Raw genomic sequence first — 13,898 nt, 5'->3', positions numbered from 1 at the left:
CCCCAAAGCAGGTTTTAGAAGTGCCGGGGTTGCTCCTGCGGCTTTCCACAGCCTGCATGGATAGCCCCACCTCTTCCGGTCTTCAGAAGCAACATCTGCTGCAGCCCAGCCGAGCTGCGGATTGATATGCTTCGCAAAGCTGCAGTTGGGTTCCCAAAGGGGCCACTTGAGATGAAGGGCATGCTTGTAAGCTGTGAGGCACTACAGTGTTCAGGATCCCCACGATGGTCAAGTAGTTCTGCAGTAGGTCCCAGCAACAGGGCCCCGGTGTAAACCCCGGCAGAAACTTTGCAAAAGGCTTAAGATGCCCCATGCCAAAGTGAAACAAGGCACTGACAGTATGGCCTTTCCCAGACATCACCATGAAATAAAATGTGATGGCCTCAGAGGAGTCCGTCACATTTGAGGCAAAAGGGGCTCCGTCTGGGTACAGGGAACAAGTCCTCAGGCATGAACCAATGGAGAGTCGATCCTGGCATTCACCACAGTCACATGACACCCCAGGGCCACTTGAATGCTCTGAGTATCTAGGTATGTGTCTCCTCCAGGCCAGTGGCAGTAAACACACCCACATACCACAGGTAAAATATATTATTGCAATATTATGTACAAAATATGTACATGGGCATCAGGCATCCTTTGTGTTCCTTATTATCGGAATGTCTTCCTGTACAAAGCCCAGTGGCTACTTGCTGAGAACCCCTGGAGGTATTTAGTAAAATGACCTTCCTCAGAGCTATCTGGAGGTTTGGGGCCAGGAAGTGGGTGTCCTTACCCCACACATGAAGAAGACTGCATCAAGAAGCAGCTCCGTCTTGTCCATCTGCTCAAGAGATGTGGAGAGGTAAGAAAAAGACACACCAGCTCCCCGGGCACTTCGAGATGAGTGGACTGGCTGTGTTGCCCTTGAAGGGGGAACTCTGGATGTCTCAATTGGAGCTATCAGTAACCTGTAGAGTCCTGGAGGGCCTGGACTCCAGGCTCTTAGGGGGAAATGGGCAATAAATAAGGGCCTGACAGGCCCAAAGAAATTTGCTGAGGGAGGGGCTCAGGCTTCAGCTCCATGGGGAGCAAGTGGATGAGTTCAACAGTCACCGGGCCTTGGGCCCCGCACCCTTCCCAGCAATCTTGTAACAGTCTTGTGAGGTGGGTGAGATGGATCTCCAGGTTCTGGGGCATCCAGGATCACATCTATCCCAGGAAGGAATGCATTGAAGGAAGCTCCTGTCAAGGGGACTTGTGCCCAGGGCTCAGATCTCCATAAGTGTGATCTTGAAGCCCTCCACCATGCTCTCCATGTTAAGAATGAAGGTGTCCTCGTTTGAATAGTGTTCGATGATGTTGTCGTCCATGTTCACCAGGATGCTGTCACAGTTGGAGTGACATGGGGGGGGGTAAGAAATAAAACCAGTAAACAGAGGGCTCAGTGAAAGGGTACCCTTCAGGCTGGGTGTTCCCTAAACTTCTAGTTCCTTCCCCCAAAACTGGGTTAAAAAAAAAAAAGAGCCTCAGTTTCCCTGAACTACCTTCACGATTTCTTATTAAACGGGGCTTCTGAGACCATTTGGCTCAACACGTATGCCTTTCCACATTAGTCAGCCAGGGCTCAGAGAAGCCAACTGAGATCCAAACTATTGTTGGCTACTAACAAAATCACAGCCCAAATAGTTTGGCCCCTAAGGACTTTTATTACAAACCTCAGCTGCCCTTGGCTGAACACATATGTATGGTAAAAGACAGTACACAGGGCTTCAGAGCAACTTCAAAGACAAGTTTTATAGTCAGTAATTTGCAGGTAAGAAACAACTTGGCAAGGTCTACGGCTCCCCTAGTTCATCCAGCCAGTAATGACTAGGCTAGGTCTAAAGACGGGTTTACCTCACCCCCAAGCTACCCCCCTATCTCCCCCACCCCGCCTACCCCATGTTGGTTTTGTTTCAAGAAAACGCTCTTCCGGAGTCTATCTGTGATCTTAGTTAATTTTTGTTTTCTATGTGAGTGTTTTGCCTGAATGTATGTATGTGTAGCATAAGTGTTATGTGGTGCCCTCAGAGTTCAGAAGGGGACATTTAACCACCTGGACTAGAATGGCAGATGGCTGTGAGCTACCATGTGGGTGCTGAAAAGTGAACCCAGGTCCTGTGGAAGAGTAACAGGTGCCCTTAACCAGTAAGCTGTCCCTCGGGACCTCTCTCTGTGACCAGGGAGTGTCTGAGACTCTCTCATTCTTCTTGTCGAAGAGCTTTTAGTTTGAGAAGGAATGACTCGCTAAATCCTTTTATACTGGTGCTGTCAGGCAAGATGCTTTGCCTGTCACAGCTTCAGCCTGTTCCTTCACAAAACTAAGGACCACCCATGCCTGGTGAGTTGCTGTTAGGATACAAGCCTGGGAACAGGACTTCACACAGACATCAGGCTTTCTAGCCAGCAGGACTTTATAGTGTCACACAAAGAAATAGCCCCCACCCACTGCATCAACCTTGGAAAAAATTGCAGCCCACATTCACTGAGTTTCCAACAAGAACTTGAGTTTGATGCTTGGTCACCCAAAGGACCCAAATTCTGAAAGCCCAAGAATCCCAGGCCATGCTTCCTTAATGAAGAGGGTGCGGACAAGGGTTTAAAGGCAGCTACTCTCCCAGAGGAAGCCCATGAAGGGCCCTGAAAGGAACAGGTGAGCCAGACACCCCCCCACACAGGTCTGTGTTCTGTTTACTGTAAACACAAGACCAGGAGCAAAATGTATAAGCAAGCCTGGCTTCATTTCCCTATCAGTAAACTGTGAGGAGACACAAATACAGGTGAATCAGAGTAGGGAACTCAGAGCCACCTGACCACCCAACCAGGAAGGGCCAATTGTTCTTAACAATGTGGGCAAGCAAGCCCAATGACCGCTTGAGAAGATTTCATTAATCATTGCCTTGGAATAATAATTCCCTATGCCTCAACTTTTTTTCCTACTGTGTCACTCAGGAGCCAATGTCAAGAGTGATGACCTCTTCGTTGTCCCCAATGTCTCCACTACCTCTCTATTCCCCCCCCCCAACTCCCCCACACCCTCCACCCCAGATCTGCTGGTAATGCTGTCTTATAGATGCAAGCATCTCGGGTGACATCTTGACAGTGCACGGTGGGTCTCCTTGCCTCAATCACTAAAGATCTTTAAGTGGCACTGTGGGTCACGGAGGTGATAACACGAGATAAAGAAAGTACCGTTTTAAAAATGCATCTTGCAGACGAAAGCTGTTAGTATTCAGGAACCTGTACTGGCCTGACAGGTGTCCTGACAGGATATAACCTCAGCTGCAGCCACTAAGAGCACCACCTGTGCACACTCACTATGTTCCCTTTTAAAGGGCCCTGCCCACCTCCCCCCCCCCATTTCCTTTCTCCTCTCTCCTGTTGCTCCTGTCCCCCCTCCCCTTCTTATGATCTCTTTCCCTAATTAAAAACACCCTGCTTGAACCCCATTCACATGGCATTTTTCTCTCACGTGCTGCTTTAATTAAATTACAACAGACGCTAGCTGAGTTTAGCTTCTTTCTTACCCCTTTTTGCTCTTCTTATAAAGCTTTGTGATTTTCTCCACTGGCAGTCCATACTTCTCAGACAGCTGAAACATGAACAAGCAGGTCAGCAGGGGGCAGAGGCACAGTACAAGCAACACAGACCATTTGGGCTCAACTCACATGTCACTGAGCAGAGGACAGTGTCCCCCAATGTCCCTCAACTACCCACACCACTGGCTCCATACGCCAGCAAGTGAACGGAGCTCCAAATCACAGTTAGCAACCGATAGGGTCTCCACCAGGCCTACAGTGTCCCCTGACTGTCTTCACGAAGTCATATTTTCTCTGTCCTTAGCAGGAAGAGAAAAAGAAACACTTGAATTGCAGTTCGTAATGTGAACACACATTTCTCTTTGGACAGAACTTAAATCACTCAGCAAAACAATCTTGATGGAAGTGGCATTTCCGGTTGGTTTAATATAAAAAACAAAAGGCTTCTAATCACAGTGTTGGATTAAATAGGTAGCCATACTTCAAAACAGATTTCAAGTGAGCCAGGTGTGGTGGCACACGCCTGTAACCCCAGCAGGAGACATGAGAGCCTGAGATCAAGTGAGCTATGGAGCACACTCAAGACCAGCCTCAATTGGGAGTGAGGAAAAAAAGGTCTGGAGATAAAAGGAATTATATATGAAAGATGAGACCACAAAAGTACAGGAAGAAATAAACTTGAGCTAATCCTTCATTAACTCTATCAACTATCATCTTAAAGTACAGTTTTCTAGAGACACATGAAGTCTGCAAAACAAGGGTAAATATTAATAACAATGGGGAATGTTAAAATATCAGTAGATCAAAAACCACCGCAAAGCAAAATAACATGCTGGGAAGCATTTGAAAATACAAACTGCTTTAAGTTTTAAAAAAAAAAAAAAAAAATTCTGGATGGATGGGGAGCAGGGCAGGGGAGAAAACACAACAATACAGCATTTCATAGAAGAAAAATTAAATGCGAAAACTACTACACTTTTATCTAAATTTTCCAAATGGAAACAATAGTAGGATAGTACTTTCAGTTTATCAAACTATCAAAAACTGCAAAGAGGGGCCAGTGAGGCAGCGCAGCAGGTGAAAGCGAGTTTTGCATCTGGCTTGAAGCTCCAAGGAATCTGATGCCCTCTACTGGTGCCCGTGAGTACCTGCACGCACGCACGCACACACACACACACACACACACACACACACACACACACACACACACACACGGCAGACACAGGAACACATTAGAAGCTAAGTCTAAAACATAACAAAGGTGAAGTAATAACCTAGCACGGGTCAGAGTATGAGGACAGTGGCGTTCAGGTTCTGTAGATGGGATGATGGAGTGCTCTCCTGGGAAAGGAGTTTGGGAGAGCACAAAGTCTTTAAAAGTAAAGTTTATATGTCCTGACCCAGACTCTGTGTCTATATGCATGTCTGTATCTATGACTCTCTATATCCACATCTATATAACCTGACATACAGAAATACTCTCATACTCAGAAATAGAAAAAAACGTAACAAACATGACGGGGGAAATTCTTCTGTATATGTGTTTCTCTTATTGGTTAATGAATAAAACACTGTTTGGCCAAGGAGGCAGGAAGATAGGCAGGACTAGGAGATGAGGAGAATTCTGGAAAAAGTAGGCAGAGTGAGCCTGACACAGAGTAGTCAAGTTGCTGAAGAAATAACAACATGCCGGGGTATTACCGGGCAAGCCACAGTCTCGTGGGTGGCAATACATGGATTGATAGAAATGGGTTAATAATTAAGACAGAGCCAGCCAAATAAGAAGCCCTACCCTTCGGCCAATAGCAAATGTGCGTTCATTTGAGGCAAGGCATCTGCTGGACAGGCTGGGCAAGAACCTCCAGCAATACAAACATCCATCAAATATCCTGATATTTTCTTCACCGACCTCATTTAAAAATATGAAAAGCTTATATTGCTTAAATTTTTTTTTAGCTCCTTAGCATAATAGGTGGGAGAAAATAGGTTAAAACGTGTCTATACAGTATAATCTTGTCTGCATTTTTAACATGTTTAAATGTCCAGAAAATATCTAAATGAGATGGAGCCATACTAATGGTGGCTCCAGTTGATAAATGGTCAGCTCGCTTTACTTTGTATAATTCTGTAGCGGTTATTTTTACGATTGTGTCATTTTTGTAAGAGTTGAGAGATGCATTTTGGAAAGATCTGCTCCGAATAGGTGCCACGGCTTCTCTACAAAATTGCTAATGGGTCACAGACAGCTGGGGCAGGTGAGGTTTGGGACCACACTTAGGAAGGGCAGAAAGGCTAGAAAGGAGACTGAAAAGTCCTAGGGGAGAGCTGACATCTGAGGCGTGTTTGTCCCAGAGAACTTTAGGTTCCTACCCTTCCGTTGCGTTCCCACCGCAGAATGGAAAGAACTCTTCATCCAGATACACAGAAACAAGACATCTGAGGACAGAGAGGCGAAGAGAGCAGCCTGCTTTCCAATGCTTCTTGAGTTATTTCCTAAGTATGGCTGGCCAAAGCCACAGGTTTGCAGGTTCTCAAAGGGGATGATGGACAGGAACTTGGTGGGGGCAGCATAGATGCAGGTACTCAAGGGGGGTGGACAGGAAGTGACCTCAAGGTTGTCCTGACCTCCACACATGCCACCGCCATGCTCACACATGAAAACACACTGTGCAGACACATAAAAACACAAATCTGTTTTCTAAAACTGAGTATACCACACCTTCTAAATAGCAGAATCACCCCGTCCAATCACAGCGCCTGGCTCACAGGCTATAGGAAATCCACGTGGCTACAGAAACAGCCACCACCCCACACTGCTCATGAATCTGTCTGTTACAGCACCTTCTGACTCAAATGTCAATTCACAGCCTGAAGGAAGGGGGGGACACTGTTCTAGTCTACCTAGATGACAAAAGCCACATTTCATCGCTGCTGATAATGATTATTTTAAAGAAAAAGAAACTTTAAAAGAAGCTGGGAAAAAAAAAAAAAAAAAAAAAAACAAAACAAAACAAAAAACCCAAAAAAACCCGCAGAGTGACAGGAAAGAGCCCTGGGGAGGCTGCCAGGGAGGACGATGACAGGAAGTAAGGGAGACAGTGAGGGAGGGAAATATGCTAAACTCGCTTTATTCAAAAGTACTATAATGGCATCTAATGCCTTGTATGCTAATGCCAAGAGCTTCTATAAAGTGAAAGGCTTTTCATGCTTATTCATGTATATCTCCAAGTAATTTACAACTGAAGGCGGGAATCTGGACAGGGGAGATGGGAGCGCGCTCTCTATGGAGGGCAGCCCAGTCTTCAGCTATGGAGTAGCCACATCACCCACAGGGTCTGCCATCTGCTCCTGAGGAATATTTACGCTGCCACTTAATGCCTTTGATGGCTCCATTTGATCGAGGCCATCCTTTTCGTATAGCCCACCAGGGATGTAGCAAGCAGTGGGAACTCTATCAGACAGACAGTCCTGTCTCAGAAGGACACACAGGGACCTGGTGGCGTCACACTTTCACTCTTGGGGTTGTGAGTCTGATGCCCCTTGAACACTGAGTTCCTTTATCAGTAGTTGGTCTTCCCAAACTATCAGTGACCAATGGAGGAAGTGTCCCAAGCCAGGCCAATTCTACATCACAGGGGTACACTAAGAAATAGCTCATGGGGTCATTCCATGGCTTAAACGTTTATTTGCAGGATCTGGCTCCCCATAATATATGAGAGGACTTATTTCGACTCCAAGGGAATAGCTCTTAGGGAAGAGTCAGGCCAATTCAAGTGAGGGCACACACCAGGTCATGATTCAAACATCTGTGTTCAGGCAGGAGACTATTTATGTTACTCCTCAGCCACGCCTGGGAAATCTGCCGGGAGGGGCATGGGAGCTGGAAGCAAAGGCTGTGAGCAGGACTCTCAGATGGCACCTTTGAAACACAGGGGGATTCGATGGGTCCGCTTACAGAATTAAAACTCTATCTTCCTAGTAGGGGGTGGGGGCTGTTTGTGGCCACAGCAAACCATTTTCATCAAGTGGCAGCAACAAGGATGGCTTGACAAGCACATTGTCTCTTAAGAAACTTCCTTCAGAGGTATTTTTCCCCCTTACTTGATGTTGTCTCTTTTTCTGCAAGTAACTTTTAGTTGTCACCCAAAATTAAAAAAAGGAAAAGCATTATTATGAAATTGAGTCAAAACAAAATATGAAGGCTCGTTCTAAGGACTAGCTTCCTATGGGACACTGGACTGGGAGACATGAAGTCCCTTACTCAGAGAAGTATGGTCCTCTGGCTCAGGAGCTTTGGGGGAGACACTGGCACCATTCCCACAGCCCCTTCCACAGCAATCACTACACAATAGATTTGTCATCCATCCTTTTAGACAATGAGCATTTGAGAACTCAACATCTGAACAGCACTATGTGTTTTCTGATTCTGCTTCCTACTCAAAAGGATGCTTTGGGCCAGGTGGTGGAGGCTCACGCCTTTAATCCCAGCATTCAGAAGGCAGAGGCAGGCAGATCTCTATGAGTTAGAAGCCAGCCTATATGATCTACAGAGTGAGTTCCAGGACAGCCAGGGTTATACAGAGATACCCTGCCTTGAAAACCCAAGGGGGGGGGGATTGTTTATTAAGACGAGATCGGGTGCGTTCAGGCTGTAGACGGATTGTTTATTAAGACTCCATTACCACAGCCTTACCAGGCCAGAGAAAAGCTCCTGTCTGTACTGTCTCATTTGGTTCTCACCATGACCCTGGAAGCCAGATACTTATATTATTTCCATTTTAGGAATGAAAGACGGGCTAAGAAACTTTGTCTAGCTGGTAAGGAACACTGCCAAATTTTGATGAGAGGTTTTCTAAGGCAAAGATTATAATACCAACCACTAAAGTGTAGTATTTGCATATTTACCTATGTAATACTTACATATTATCCATATTTATGCCACTATCAATACATACACATATACAGTCTGCCCTCTGTAACTGCAGGGTCTGCACCCACAGGCTTAACTGACCAAAGACCAAAAATACTTAACTGATAAAAGTTGTATATGTACTGACTGTGCACATATCTTTTGGCCATTATTTTTTGAACAATGCCATTTACATAGCATTACATAGTTATATTCATCAGATAGTGTAAACTAGGGGTTTTAAGCAATGGAGGGATGTGCAGAGATTATAAACAAGTACACCATTTTAGATACAAGACCTGGGCTTGAGCACTCATGGGTTTGTTATTATAGAGGATTCAGGGACCAGTTCTAGATACAGAGAGATGACTGAGTAATTTCTGTCTTCATATTACATATACACATTACAATACACAGGAATACATATCAGTGTTAGATATGTATGTTACATGCACATGCACTTATGTGTTACAGCCTACAGACATGTACTGGTAATAACAAAATGTCCTGATCCTCTGAGGATCCACATCCCTGTGTTTTCTTACTTCACACAGAGACCCAGATAAATTCATGATAGAACTATTAGCAAGACCTAGTGTTCTTCAAAAGACACCATCCTGACCAGGTGCCGAAGTCCTCCTACAACCCGTGCTTCTCCACGATACCCCTAACGTCCATGAACTCGGTTGGCAGCTCACCACCAGCTCACATCTCCTGACGACCCTAAAAGGGCTTGGCCACCTGCCCCACCTGCCCCACCCCAGAGGCAAGCAGGTAGTTTGTGACTTTAAAGAACCGTTTGTCCCAGTTGAAGGGGAGATGAAGCCAGCTCTAGCCAGGGCCATGGAGAAACCTGACTTAGCGCAAGGGCTAACCCACTCCCCCACTCACTTCCTGTCGCAATCCACCAAAACAATGAGGAGTGGTGGGCTGCCCTTGAAGGACGGCAAGAGAAGTACAGGCGGAGCACAGGGAGGGAGGGAAACGTGGTGTCAGCGTGTATGAGAGAAGAGTAATTAAAAAGAAAAGAGCCAGACTGCGTATGAAAATGTTCAAAGTTGTTCAGAGAAATCTCAATACGTCTATCAGACATTTGTCCATCCTGTACCTATTTCAAGGTCCTTTAAAAACATCTTGGTTCTGGGCTGGAGAGATGGCTCAGCAGTCAAGAGCACCACCTGATCTTCCGGAGGACCTGAGTTCAATTCTCAGCACCCACATGGCGGCTTACAACTATCCAGGAACCCCAGTTCCTGCAAACCTGACACTCATGGCAAAACACCAAAGCCCCTTAAAAAAGAAAATCTTAACTCATCCCTTCTAGGCCTTGTGTAGTATCTGCTCTTACCAGTTTAAAAATCGGGAGCTGGGTGTGGTGGCGCAGGCCTTTGATCCCAGTGCAGGGGGAGTTACGGGAGTAGGACACAACAGAAGTAGGCAGATTTCTGAGTTCTTTGTCAACACAGTAACTAACAGGCTGGCTGGGGCTACACAGTGAGACCCTGCCTCAAAAACAAAACAAACACACAACAGCAAAATGTGGCTCATTAGGAGGTATATATTCCATAAGCTTTCTTCCATTTATTTCTGGAGAACAGAAATTGATAATCCCCCCCACCAATCATGATGAGCAAAAAGTTACCAAGCCCTCCCCCTGTCTGTGCTTTTTTGAAGGTGGCCTTGCTGCTTCACTCCAAGAGACCTAGGGGCATGGACACCATCATAGGGACAGCACAAAAGCCACAGTGGTCACATTCTTAAGTATTGTTTACAATTTTTCTGGTTATCAGTAAGAACTATAGATAGAAAATCATAATACAGTCACAGTATTATGCAACAGTTCTCACTAGAACACTAAAACACCCTCATCATTTCCAAAATGCATTATGCATTAAGCTCTGTCCCACCTCTGGCTCCTAAGGCCCTGGCAACCACTTGTCTGTTCTCTCTCTCCATGAGGTCAGGAATTCTGCTATTACTGATAAGCTGAATCATGTAATAGATGGCATTTTGTGGCCCCCTGACCAATTTCACTCCATATATCCTCCAAAAAGAATTGGAAACAAAAGCTAACCCATGACAATATCACCCCTAAAGGAAAGACATTGGGTCTGTCAGCTGGATAAATGAAAAGGAGAAATATGTTGTTGTCCATGCAGTGGAATATTCCTCTGCCAGCTGTAAGAAAGGAGGAAGTGCTGGTTTGTAGCCGTTCTACCTATGATGGACAGCAAGGGACAGTACAAACGAAAGGGACGGGCATTGCGTGGTTCTACAGGAAGGATCTTCCTTACACGCTGCAATGATTGATTTACCAAGAGAGGCGAGAGACCCACACTGGTTTCCCCATGACTACACACCCCTATCTTCTACTAGACTACCCATGAGGCAAATATGACAATACAGTACATTCTCATGGCACAGTCGACGTCGGGTGAAGTGTGTGTGACAAAAACAGAGAGTGAGCTTTCCTAAGCCGTGCTGACTGACCCTGCTCTGGGTCAGCGGTGAGGAAACGAGAACCATTTGTAGTTCTGTAGATCTTTCCCCTGAATCAACATGTCTTCTTTTTACTTTGGGGTATGTTACCAGAGCCAACACGGCACTACATAGAATTTGCTTTGTGTTTATTTGGAAGCCATATCCACCAAATTCAGTTTTGTGCAAACAGATGAATGAAAACGTCATATTGTCCCTCCTGCCCAGCATCTGACTGGGACGATTAGTCTCAAACCAACAGGAATTTGATAGTTATTCCAAAAGTCTGTCGTAACGTGCTAATAGGCCCTGACACAGGTGGATATTTCCAAAGATCTCAGCTCTTCGTTTTCTTTCAAAAGCTCACTCTGGAGCCACCCTGGTAACTGTATTGTTCTAAGTAAGTTCTGCCAAGGCAAACAGGGCAAGGCTCCTGGAGGCTGAAAGTGACTCATGGCTTACCGCTTCCATCAGGCCCTTCACCGTGGGAGACTTCAGCATCAGCGCGTCAAACACGTCATCATTCTCCTTCCTCACGTACAAAAGCACTGCAAGAGAAGGTAAAGGCCAGTGTGACCAGAGGCCAAGGGGGCTGCTTCTGTCACATGGTGTCTCAAGATGACGTCCCCTGCTCTGCCAACAGGCTAATGCCTATGGAATGTAAACGCTCCGCTGCCCGTATCCACGAGACTCTTGAGTTTCTCAAGGTGGGCACACAGCCGGTCTCTCTGTGACTTATACTTGCAACTTTGCTCTCTTAGTAAACAGCGCTGAAGGCTCCTGGGTGCCACGGGCTGTCTATACCGAGAGCTGGGGTTGTAGCGGAGAGCTAGATAATACCAGCCTCTGCCTTCAGGATATCTGTGGTCCATGAGGAGAGGCAGGCAGGCTAAGAATGAGCTAGACACCATTGTGAGACTCGTGAAGGGAAAGCCATGAGTCAGTACTTTCCAGCCAGCTATTGCCATGGTGAGGGTGAGGGAAGAGTGCCAGGAAGTGGCATCAGGTCTAGGAAGGGATGACACTGGGAGGCTGAGGAGGCCGGGCAGACAACCTAAGGGCCACAGGGTACAGTCCAGGAAGAATTAGGATGGGAAAATCACAGATCTGGGTGTAAATCCAGCTCAAGCTCTGCCATGGTCCTAAAGGCATAATCTCTGCACTGCACGCCTGGATTACCTGGACAGGACACTAGGATCTACCACATAGAGTTGCCTGTGGCTTCTGTGAAGAAAGGTCCATGTGGTAGACTTAGTCTAGGCCCCCAAACAGAAAGGCCCAGTCCTCAACCTATAGAAGCTCCCAGGAAATAGTTGTGATTCCTGTACCCTCAAACTGGGGCACAGCTTTTCTATTCATTTCTGTAAAACTTCTGAATTTTACATCTTCTGACTAAGATGGGCAGGGACCACAGATCCTTAGCCAGGTAAATATGTACCTCAGAGAGCCTAAGCTGTGCCAGCACAGACATGGTCAACCTCGCTGCTGCTCCTCATCACCGTGCCCTCCAGCTGTGCCCACTGCTCTGGCCATCATGCCATCATCACTCAGGTACAACCCTTTCTGTCCTCCAGTGGCATAACTTCCCTTACAAGTGAAGAAAAGAGGCTAAGGCCGGAATCCCACATCTGTGCACACTAAGGAAAACGGCCAAAAACCCCCGATAAGCCTAGACCTCAACCACAGTCGAATAGCCTCCTAGCTACCACCACCACCTGCAGAAGAACTGGAACGTGAAATCTGAGAAATCAAAAACCCCACCCCTACCCCTCCTCTGCCCCAAAGGCTTCCTTGAAGTGGCTGCTTATAAAGGCCACACGGACAAGGACTCTTCTGTGGCCACGGTGAAGGGAGGAGAGGAAAGAGGGAGGAGGGCTCGGGGGAGAAGAAAGTAGCACATTCTCTATATCAAATATGAAAATAAAGTGCCAATTAAATAAGTAGACTGGCTGCATTGACAAACATTTATAAATTTACAGATGTAAACTTACAAATGTACAGCCTATACGCCCGTTAACGCTGCCTGGTAACCTTGATAAGATTATCAAAAGAGGAGGCAATGTGAGCAAAATACGGAAAGTACTAAGAACGAAGACCCCAATTACATCCAGAAGGACAATTAAATGCAAGGGAAGACACACTGGTGGCTATTATTCGATGGAAAGTACTTGGTGGCAATTTTGTAACTTCTTCCTGAAAAGCCGACAGCAAGAGGGGAGAAAGCAATTTCCAGCAGCTGACCCTAGGGAACCCTGGAATTACATCCTATTAAAATGAGCATTACTTACAAATACCCTCTCCTCAAACCATTGTCTTTAGAACATGACTGCCCTGGCTGCTCAGGGGTGACTGGAAGGAGCTAAAATGTTCCAGGGGTGTGTGTGGGAGGGGCGTGGGCAGTGCCCGCCTTCCCCTGCTGGCCTTGTTCACAGCCATCCTGGTGGGTGGCGGGTGTGCTGGGCTCCACAGAGGGCTTCCCCAGGGAGTCTGCTTTCTTTAGCTGCTTCCTGTGGTGTGGCAGGCAGTGGGAGGAGTCAGCAACTGAGCAACCACTGAACACCCCAGACACCGTACAGCCACGGTCAGACGGCCTCTGTGGGACCCCAGACACCGTACAGCCAGTCAGACGGCCTCTGTGGGACCCCAGACACCATACAGCCACAGTCAGACGGCCTCTGTGGGACCCCAGACACCGTACAGCCAATCAGACGGCCTCTGTGGGACCCCAGACACCATACAGCCAATCAGACGGCCTCTGTGGGACCCCAGACACCATACAGCCAATCAGACGGCCTCTGTGGGACCCCAGACACCATACAGCCAGTCAGACGGCCTCTGTGGGACCCCAGACACCATACAGCCAGTCAGACGGCCTCTGTGGGACCCCAGACACCATACAGCCAATCAGACGGCCTCTGTGGGACCCCAGACACCGTACAGCCAGTCAGACG

General features: G+C 46.9%; 1 protein-coding gene across 5 annotated transcripts in view; it reads right to left on the bottom strand.

Moving 5' to 3' along the window:
- Positions 1 to 834: 834 nt before the first annotated feature.
- Positions 835 to 13,898, bottom strand: part of Grhl2 (grainyhead like transcription factor 2) — a 115,356-nt gene continuing 102,292 nt past the window's right edge. For all 5 annotated transcript variants that reach the window (XM_051202743.1, XM_051202744.1, XM_051202745.1 and 2 more), the window contains exons 14-16: positions 11,410 to 11,495; positions 3,549 to 3,613; positions 835 to 1,365 (exon numbers count right to left, since the gene is read on the bottom strand). In XM_051202743.1, the coding sequence (XP_051058700.1) occupies positions 1,251 to 1,365; positions 3,549 to 3,613; positions 11,410 to 11,495 (266 nt within the window). In that variant the 3' untranslated portion in view covers positions 835 to 1,250. The remainder of the gene's footprint in view (positions 1,366 to 3,548; positions 3,614 to 11,409; positions 11,496 to 13,898) is intronic.

Source organism: Phodopus roborovskii, unplaced genomic scaffold, assembly GCF_943737965.1.
Source record: "Phodopus roborovskii unplaced genomic scaffold, PHOROB, whole genome shotgun sequence".
In the NCBI taxonomy this organism is placed as follows: domain Eukaryota; kingdom Metazoa; phylum Chordata; class Mammalia; order Rodentia; family Cricetidae; genus Phodopus; species Phodopus roborovskii.
The sequence above is the reverse complement of the archived record's forward strand: the minus strand, read 5'-3'. Positions and strand labels throughout refer to the sequence as shown.